The 10,029-nt window shown below is 51.5% G+C and overlaps 2 protein-coding genes across 2 annotated transcripts; one reads left to right on the top strand and one right to left on the bottom strand.

Annotated features, from left to right (window-relative positions):
* The first annotated feature begins 1,482 nt into the window (after positions 1 to 1,482).
* Positions 1,483 to 3,668, top strand: LOC143363975 (uncharacterized). Its single transcript, XM_076804504.1, has 3 exons — positions 1,483 to 3,173; positions 3,330 to 3,452; positions 3,559 to 3,668. The coding sequence occupies exon 1, from the start codon at positions 1,595 to 1,597 to the stop codon at positions 2,837 to 2,839; it is 1,245 nt and encodes a 414-aa protein (XP_076660619.1). The 5' UTR covers positions 1,483 to 1,594; the 3' UTR covers positions 2,840 to 3,173; positions 3,330 to 3,452; positions 3,559 to 3,668.
* An 875-nt stretch (positions 3,669 to 4,543) lies between these two features.
* LOC143363978 (uncharacterized) lies at positions 4,544 to 9,694 on the bottom strand. Its single transcript, XM_076804508.1, has one exon. It carries the CDS (start codon positions 9,692 to 9,694, stop codon positions 4,544 to 4,546), a length of 5,151 nt encoding a protein of 1,716 aa, XP_076660623.1.
* Positions 9,695 to 10,029: the final 335 nt, after the last annotated feature.

Raw genomic sequence — 10,029 nt, 5'->3', positions numbered from 1 at the left:
TCGGTTACGAGGTCGAAACGAGTCGTCCAAGCGTCACTGCGTCAGGCACACGGGTCGGATTAGAGCGAGCGGACTGTGCACAATTCTTGTCATTCTGCCGCTACCGATACGGAGATTGCTCGGAGGCCACGTATCGTGCTGAAGAGTAAACTCCTCGGTCGCGTGGAGTGCCAGGGGTTTTTAGTGTGTGTCTCCAACCGGACGACTCGTACGCATTCGCGGCCGAGTGCACGGTTGGTTAGACAGGTCACGAATTCGCATATCGTGAGGCGCGAGACACATTCAAATCGTTAGAATCGTTTATAAAAAGGAACCAGGTGTAGAGGCAAAGCGAGCGAACTGCGTGCGTTGTAACACGGCGTACATTGCGTGTTTACGTGTTGCGAGAACTCGGTACGGATTACCGTTACGCGGTATTCAGCGCGTCGTCGTTGAGGAATTTATTGCCCCGTACGTCGGGACAGATCACGAGTCGTCCTGTAAACAAATAGCTCATCTCCGAGCATACCGGAGAGATTGCTCGTCAAAACAAAAATAGTTCTTCCAAGAATATACTGCCAATTTTACCAGTAATTTGTCTACAAGCTTTATTTGTCTCGTCCAAACCTCGCCGCTTTCCAGTGCCTGGAGGCACGAATCCATCTACTTCGCGAATTTACACGCGTAGGGAATTGGGGGTAGTAACCGGCCCCCGTGTCTTAATATAAATAACCCTTGAGTCGTCGGGACAGGGAAAAATCCAATCAACACAGTCGAAAGAGGAATGTACGGTTAAAAGCCCTAGGCAGAAACGAAATATTCGGCGCGAAATAACCTTAAATTTGAGGAAGTATTCACGTGACAATGAATTACAAAGTCCCCCTAATGTTGATAATCTGCAGGACATTCCCAGCACGTCTTCTTTATCCGTGCCTGTCAGTAATAATAATAATGAAAGTCTGCTTAATATTCCCACCACATCTTCATTCACGCATGATCTACCTCTTCTACCTCTTCATGCGATGATGTGGTTTGGGAGTCCGCTGGTACTGTTTCAGAAGTCTCATTTCGTGATCGTTTGGCATCTTGCTTTGTGGACAATAATTTAACGCACACTCAGGGGAACAACATCTTATCTCTTCTACGTACCCATTCGTGTTTTTCTAGTTTGCCGAAAGATATAAGAACGCTCATTGGCACACCTTGTACCAGTGTGGTCACCTCTGTGGTAGAACCAGGAGAGTATGTTCATTTTGATGTAGAGTTGAAAATAGTTAAACAGTTATCTCAATGTTCTTCAGTAATTCCTGAAGAGTTGCAATTGGATTTTCAGGTGGACGGATGTAGTTTAGATAATTCCAATACAATTCAAATTTGGCCTATTCAAGACAGAATTGTAAACATCTTAAATAGTAAACCCATTGTAGTAGGGATTTATAAAGGCACCCAAAAACCCAAGGATTGTAACAGTTATCTTCAAAAATTTGTCTCTGACATAAACTTGATAATTTCAAATGGAGGCATTACGTTCCACGAGAAAAAAATTCCAGTCGTATTAAGGTGTTTTATTGCTGATGCACCAGCTCGAGCCTTTATACTTCATCACAAAGGCCATATGTCTCATCGACCTTGTTCCAAGTGCAAAGTTTGTGGTACACAGGAAAGAGGTCGTCAGGTTTTCAATGGTATTACACATCCTTTACGAAGTGATGAAGAATATACCAGGTGTTCCGATGAGGATCATCATAAAGATGGTCAAAGTCCATTAGCTTTGATGCCAATAGGAATGGTATCACAGGTGCCATTCGAGTATATGCATCTCGTATGTCTAGGTGTCATTAAAAAATTGTTATCTGCCTGGGTGTGTGGCAAATATTCCCCATTTTCAAAATTATCTTCTCGACAAATTTTCACAATCTCAGAGAGAATGAGAAGGATCAATAAATATTGTCCATCCGAGTTTGCAAGGCGTCCTAGATCAATAGATTTATTTTCCAAATTTAAAGCAATAGAATTTCGGCAATTTCTTTTGTATACTGGTCCAGTTGTCACCTATGGAGTACTGAAGGATAATGTATATCTACACTTCTTGTTTCTGCACAGTGCCATAAGAATAATGGTTTCACAGGTTTTTGTTAGCAAATATTTAAAGTTTGCAGAAGGAGCTTTGCAACAATTTGTTCGTCGTTGTGAAAAGTTCTATGGCCCAACTTTTAATTCTTATAATGTCCACGGTCTTCTCCACTTGGCCGATGACGTCAGACGTTTTGGTACATTAGATTCATTTTCAGCTTTCCCGTATGAAAGCAACATGTCCATTTTTAGAAAATATTGCAGAAAGCCAGGACAACCCCTTCAACAATTTTCTAATAGAATGAGAGAGATAGAACATCATGGCAGTAATAAGGGAGGTGGTGATTCTTCGACCACCATTGAGGCATCTATGATGTTTCACAATAGTTGTGGTGCTATTTCTTACCGCAAACTTCAAATTCACAGCTTATTGCTTGGCACAGACGAGCGCGATAATTGCTGCATTTTACACGATGGCACAGTTTGTATAATTTCATCTATTAGTCCCCATGAAAATTCTTTTCGCTTAGGTGTACAAAGATTTCTACAAGTTGATGTATTCTATGATATCGCCTTGTTATCTCGAGCACTAGAAATTTTTAAATGCGATACTTTGAGCACTGAAATAACATATGTTAGCCAGGAAGATGTTAGGGCAAAATGTTACCGAATGCCATTGGAGGCCATGAACGTTTCCAACGAATCGTCGACGGATGAAGAAGACGATAACATATTGGGAATGTCCCAGTGGGTTATCGCTGTGCTGGTTCATTTTGAAACAGTATAATTTATTCCAAGTTGCACATCGTACATTACATATTTCTCGTGTTATGATAAATTCTAATGTTATTATATATAGATACGAGAGAAATAAGATACGCATGGAAAACAAATAACTTTATGTTATAATCAATAATATCTTCCGTGCAGTATTGTATAGTATTATTTTAGTACTCTAAACTTTATATAGTACTCACAAATATTTTTAATTATTTCAGATACCTATTTTTCCGAGAATGCTTTACTACCAGGATTACCACCGAAAGTAATTTGGAACAAATGTCAAAACAGTATTATTATGAGTTGATTAATGAAATGAAATGTTATCCCGATACAATGCTGTATCCTTGGCTAGCAGCTAAATTAAATCAGCTTCAATTAGATGTCTACATACATAATTTTTCATTAATATATCTATTCCAATAACAAAAGGTAAACAAAAAAGAAAAAAAGGTAAACAAAAGGATATTATATTCTTAATAACAGAACATGAACAGTCAGGAACACAGGCTTGGTTGGATGCCTATCATCTATCATCTGTATTTACTTCGAGATCCTGTCTGCACTGTGCTGTATAGTTATAATTGAAGACATTTCATCTCATAAGTGGCAATGGCAAAGTGAGTATATACATTATCCTAGAATTAAAAAAAAATTTTTTTCTTCGAAATATATCGATTGTACAATGAGAACAGAACACATATCCATATCACGTTCTAATGTAAGGCCCTTTTTGTTTGTAGGAAGGAGAAACTTCAAGAGTGGTGTGCTGTCCGTGTCCGCTGATGAGAGGAAGCATAGCAAAAATAAATAAATAAATATATTGTTAATAAACTCTTCTTAAGCATCCCTACACCTTATTTTCCATTCGAGGGTTTTATTTCCATTATTTTAAGATTTGAATATTTATTTTTTATTTTTGTTGCGGAATATAGCCAAGTGCTGAGTCAGAAGGACTCAGAAAAGGGGCAGTAGGGAAAGAAAAGTGAGATATGTAAGGAAGGAGGATAGTGTGAAGAACGAGAGAGTATATAATGAAAACAAAAGATATATTCACGAACGGTAACAGTAACGGTACAGGAGTGAACGCGAAGCCCGCAGACACTTGTATTAGACGGCGATCAGTCGATCGTAAAGACAATAAATCAGCGCTATGCAAGGATCAGTCGATCACGAGCAGAAGTCAAAGGAGGCCCGTTTCGGAAACGCAGGTCTACTTATACTAACGCGGGCCGTTGGTTTCGGCAGGATGAGGAGTGGGATTTTCGAAATAGGCAAGGATGAGGCAGAGCAGCCCGTTCGTTAGGACGTCCTAACGGCGTCCCAACGGTCGGGGCTGCGATGGGAACAAAGGGTAGAGGCAGTGGATTTCGGAGTTTGGAAAACAACCAACGGCCCGCGCGGCGCGTGCATGAGCATCGCACGAGAGCCAGTGTTTACAAATTCGAACAGCTGACTGTTGTCGCGCGAGGAAGACGGTGTTTACCGGCGACGGGCAAAAACGCCGATGCGTGATCGCTCATGCACGACGCCGGTGTCGGTGGCAATAATACCCGGATTAAACGGTTAATTCGGGGAATCGACTTATAATGAAGACGGCGACGAGAAATCCGCCGATGCAGATTTTAAACATTCCGCCCGCCTTCGGCTATCGCCGAATGTGGACAGAGCGCGGAAGCGGGGGAATGTCGACGGACGGCGCGACGGCAGGTTATGCCTGGTTCTCTCCGGTCTGGAGAAGTCGGACTATTTTTGTTACCGGCCGGGTGAACGAAGTGGTGGCTGTTCTAACGGTGATGACCCGGACATGGCCGTCGGCTCCAGGGTGGACGTCGGTGATGCGTGCGAGCGGCCACTTCGTGGGGGGGGTGGCTTCGGACTTCACCAGCACGAGGTCCCCGACGCCCAGGGATGGCTGGGTGGTTGTCCACTTCCTTCGCGTTTGAATTTGGTGCAGGTATTCTGCGGACCAACGTCGCCAAAAATGTTCCACCCGCTGTTGGAGTTGTTGCCACCGGGAGAGCCGCGAGGTAGGGACGTCGTGCAGCGTGGGCTCCGGGGTGGCCAGGAGGGGGCCTCCGACGAGGAAGTGTCCCGGCGTCAGGGGGGTCAGGTCCTCTGGGTCGTCCGTCAGTGCCTGGAGTGGACGCGAATTCAGGCACGCCTCCACCTGGCAGAGGAACGTCGCCAGCTCCTCGTACGTGTGAGCGTTGTCGCCGATGACGCGACGGAGATGGTGCTTCACGGAGCGGACGGCTGCCTCCCATAGCCCGCCGAAGTGAGGTGCTCCTGGTGGAATGAATTTCCACCGCACTCCCTCCTTGGACAGCTGTCCGGCGATGGCAGCTGCTTCCTTGGACGATGCCCGGAACATGCGGCGCAGTTCCTGGTCAGCCCCCACGAAATTTGTGCCGCAGTCGCTCGTTACAGAGGCGCATGGTCCCCGTCGGCCAGTGAATCGCCGGAATGCTGCGAGAAAGGCGGCCGTGGTGTAGTCCGACACAGCTTCGAGATGGACTGCCCGGGAGCTGTAACAAACGAAAATGGCCGCATACCCCTTGATAGATTTGTGGCCACGTCCTGGCGCCGTTTTTAATTTGAACGGGCCGGCGTAATCCACGCCTGTGTGGGTGAATGGGCGCGATGGCGTGACCCGGTGGAGTGGTAGGTCGCCCATTAATTGGCTGGCGGTTGCCGCCCGCCATCGGAGACATCTGATGCAGCGGGAGACGCATTTCTTCACGTTTTGGCGTCCTTGTGGTATCCAAAATCGGTGGCGGACGGATGCCAGGGTCAACTGCACACCCCCATGCAGTGTCCGTCGGTGGTGCTGCTCGACGATCATCTCGGTCAACTTTGATCCTGATGGCAGAATGATGGGGTGCTGCTCGTCATAGGAGAGCAGGGAGTTTTTTAATCTCCCTCCCACCCGTAGAATGCCCTGGTTGTCGAGGAACGGGGTCGTCGCTCGGAGGGCACTGGACGGTCGAAGAGGCTGTCCATTTTTGAGAGCAGAGAGCTCTCGTTCGAAGGTCGATCCCTGCACAATCTTGATCCAGAGCGCCTCCGCTTGGCTCACCTCCTCTGGATGCAGGATCGGGAAGACGTCTCCTGGTGACGGAGCTGGTCGACGTCTCGTCCAACGCAGACACCAGGCAGTGACCCTCAAAAGTCGGGTCAGCGATGAGTAACGATGCAGCAGGGACTCGTGCTCCGTGTCGGCTATCCGGGTGTGGAAGCTGGTCGTCGTCGGGGCCCGCTCCTCCTCGGTGGTGTCGAGCGTGGGCGAGGTCGTGTCCCACGTCGTGGGATGTTCGGTGAGCCACGCGGGTCCGTGCCACCATAGGGGGTGACTCGCGAGCTGGCTGGCGGGAATGCCTCGCGAGGCACAGTCGGCAGGGTTGTCCTGGCTGCCGACGTGGTGTAGGCGGACGTCCGGTACAGTTCGGTGGAATTCAGCCACCCTGTTGGCGACAAAAGTACGCCACCGCGTCGGTTCACCGTGTAGCCATGCGAGGGTGACGGTGGAGTCTGACCAGAGGTGACTCGTGTCGAACTGCAGTCCCATCTCGCGGCGTAGGTGGGATAGCAGTCGGGCCCCCAGTACTGCAGCGCACAGCTCGAGCCGTGGGAGAGACAGGCTCTGGAGCGGCGCTGTCTTTGTTTTTGCTGCAACCAGAGTGACCTGTGTCCGGTGTGGGTTGCTGGTCCGGATGTAGGCGGCTGCAGCGTAGGCTCGTTCGGAGGCGTCCACGAAGACGTGGAGTTGCTGAGTGGTCGTAGCTGGCTCCGTGCCCAGCCATCGTGGGAGCCTCAGCGACGTTAGGTTGGCCGCGTCGGCGGAAAGTTTCCTCCACGTTTCAGCTGCGGTCGATGGAAGCTGCTCGTCCCAGTCGAGGCGGTGCTGCCACAGCTGCTGAAGGAATATTTTCCCTCGGATGGTCGCGGGTGCCAGCCATCCGAGGGGGTCGAACAATTTTGCCACCTGGGACAACACATACCGCTTCGATAGTGTCGGAAGTGGAGACGTCGGAGGGCCCTGGAAACTGAAGGTCAGAGTGTCAGACTGTGTGTGCCACTTCAGCCCCAAGGCACTGCATCCCAGCTCTGGCTGCCAAGGTAACGTGGAGGACAGGGCAAGGTCCTCGTCGGGCAGGTGCGAGGTCAGGGCGGTGCTGTTGGCGCTCCACTTTTTTAGCGTGAAGCCGCCCGCCCTGCAGATTCCGACGAGTTCCTCCTGAGTTTGTCGGGCCTCGTCCTCGCTATCGGCTCCGGACAGGATGTCGTCCACGTAGGTGGCTTCCCTCAGGATGGCGGCACCTCGTGGGAATTGCTCCTCTTCGTCGTCCGCAAGCTGCAGCAGGGTGCGGATGGCCAGAAAAGGGGCGCAGGTCAGTCCGTATGTGACGGTGGTGAGGTGGAACACCTGGATCCTCTGGTCCGGGTTGTCCCTCCAGAGCACTCGCTGGTAGTCCCGGTCGTCGGGATGCACCTGGATTTGGCGGTACATCTTTTCCACGTCCGTAAGGAAAGCGAACTTGTGTCGCCTCCACCTCAGTAAGATGTCCATGAGGTTGCGCTGTAACTTGGGACCAGCGGAGAGGAGGTCATTCAACGAGCGGCCGGTCGAAGATGGTCGGGACCCGTTGAAGACCACCCTCAATTTTGCGGAGGCGCCCGTGCCCTTCATTACTCCGTGATGAGGCAGGTAAAAGTGCGGCGCTTGGGGACACTCGAGTTCCCTGGCGACCTCCTGCATGTGGCCGAGCTGCAGGTACTCTCTCATGAAGTTGTGATAGTGGTCACGGAGGGTCGTACTGGTCTGGAGGCGCCGTTCGGTGGACAGCAGGATGCGTCGGGCAACGCTGTGCGTCTCCCCTAATCCGTGGACTGCGTCCTTGAAGCTGAGGCGAACCACGTACCGTCCGTCCGACTGCCGGTAGTGGGTCTGACGAAACCCCTCGTCGCAGGCCTCTTCTTCTGCGTTCCAGTGCCTGGTGGTCGTTGGAACTTCCTCCTGTTCCCAGAAGCGCCGCACCAGAGCGGCCAGATCGTCCGTGGTGGTCGTGTGAGTGGAGACGATTCGGGAGGGTGATCCTCCTCTCGCAGTCGGCCCTGAAAGAATCCACCCGAAGATGGTTTCTTGAGCGACTGGAGCGTGTTGTCCACCGCGACGTATCCCTTCCAGAAGAATCTGGGGATACACATCCGCTCCGAGCAGGAGCTCGATCGGTGTCGCCGAGGTTGCCCTGGGGTCTGCGAGCGGCAGGCCGTTGATGTGGGGCCAGCGCGGAGTGTGGGTGGCACCAGAGGGCTTGTAGGCCGTCAGCCTGGGCAGCACCAGTGCCTCCACCGTGCATGACCGTCCGAGTCCGGGAACGGTTGACGTCAGGGTCAGTCTGACCTTTCCTCGGGAGGTTGCTGTGGCCTTTCCTCCGGCGCCGAGGACCAGGCGCGAACACGACGTCCGAGGAAGTCGCATCGTCTGGGCCAGTGCTTCGCTGATGAGCGACACCTCAGAGCAGGGGTCAATCAGTGCGCGAGCTGTGACCATCCGGCGTCCTGCAGTCGCTGTGACCAGGGCGGTGGCGAGCAAGACAGGACCTGAGTCCGAGGTGGAGTTGAGCCTCTTCGTGGTGTGCAGCGTTGCGACCGTCGATGCGTTGCTGGATCCGTCGGACGCCTCGTGCAGCATCGTGTGGTGTGGTTGGGCACACCGTTGGCACCGCTTTGCCGACGGACAGTTCCCGACGGTGTGCGGACCGAGGCAGTTTTTACACCAGCGGCGACTCGTGACCATTTGGAGACGGGCTGCAGGGGTCAAGGATCGGAACGCGCTGCAAAAACACAAAATGTGGTCTCCTTGGCACAGGTTGCACCGAGGCCTCGATGCGGCGTCCGTGGCGGTGTGTAGCGCCTTGACCTTCGTGGGCGGCGGTTTTGATGGTGCGGGAGTGCGAGTCCCCTGACGGAACTCGAAAGCCTCGAGAGTTCTCGTCGTCGTCTCGAGAAATTCGAGGAGTTCCGAGAAGGCGGGGAGATTCACGCTGTTTCCCAGGGACTTTTCCCACTCCTTCAAGGTGTGTCTGTCCAGTCGACGGATGGTATGGTGGACGATCCAGTGGGATTCGTCGGTGACTGGTACCCCGAGGCTGTTCAGGACCGCCGTCGCGTTGCACGTGGAGTTCAAGAGGCCCTTGAGCTCCGTTGCACTGTGATTGACACATGGCTTGATGTTGTACAATGCGTCGAACTGCGCGGCAACCAGAAGTCGTCGATTCTGGTAGCGGTGCTCTAGCAGTTTCCAGGCCTGGTCAAAGTTGGCGGCAGTGACGGGAATCCGTTGAATCAGCTGCGCTGCTTCCCCGGTGAGGCTCGCCGACAGGTAGTGGAAGCGCTCTGCATCCGTCCAGGCCTCGTCGTCGATGACCAAGGACATGAAGAGGTCCCGGAATCGCGTCCAGTCAGTAAATTGACCGGAGAACGTGGGCAGTGTGATCCGTGGCAGTGACGATCGAGGTCTGGGCCCTGGCGTGGGTGGATGTCCTGCAGTTGAGGGTGCCTGACTCTGCTCGACGTCTTCGAGCATCGTGGACAGAATTCCCTTCTGATTGCAGTACACATCCTGCGTTTGGTCGAAGAAGTCCTCGGTGAAGTAGTCCACCTGACGGTTCTCCTCAGTAGTGGAGGCGATGATTTGAGCGTCGCGGTCTTGAAACTGCGCCCAGGCCTGGTCCAAACAAGACAATTTGGCCAAAATCGTCCCCTTGTTGATATTCGCTTTGCCCTGCTTCCGGAGATTGTCCACGGTTCGTGCGATGCGCCCGAACAGAATGTGTTGATGGGCGATAAGCGAGTCCATGACGAGTAGAAAGGAGAAGAAGAGAAAGGAAAAGTATGCAAGAAAAGAGATGGAGAAGTGCGCGTGGATGGAAAAGTGGAAAGGAATCCGGCTCGAAGGACCAAATGTTGCGGAATATAGCCAAGTGCTGAGTCAGAAGGACTCAGAAAAGGGGCAGTAGGGAAAGAAAAGTGAGATATGTAAGGAAGGAGGATAGTGTGAAGAACGAGAGAGTATATAATGAAAACAAAAGATATATTCACGAACGGTAACAGTAACGGTACAGGAGTGAACGCGAAGCCCGCAGACACTTGTATTAGACGGCGATCAGTCGATCGTAAAGACAATAAATCAGC

Source organism: Halictus rubicundus, unplaced genomic scaffold, assembly GCF_050948215.1.
Source record: "Halictus rubicundus isolate RS-2024b unplaced genomic scaffold, iyHalRubi1_principal scaffold0203, whole genome shotgun sequence".
NCBI lineage: Eukaryota > Metazoa > Arthropoda > Insecta > Hymenoptera > Halictidae > Halictus > Halictus rubicundus.
Note: the sequence above shows the minus strand (reverse complement) of the source record. Positions and strands in the feature narration are given on the sequence as shown.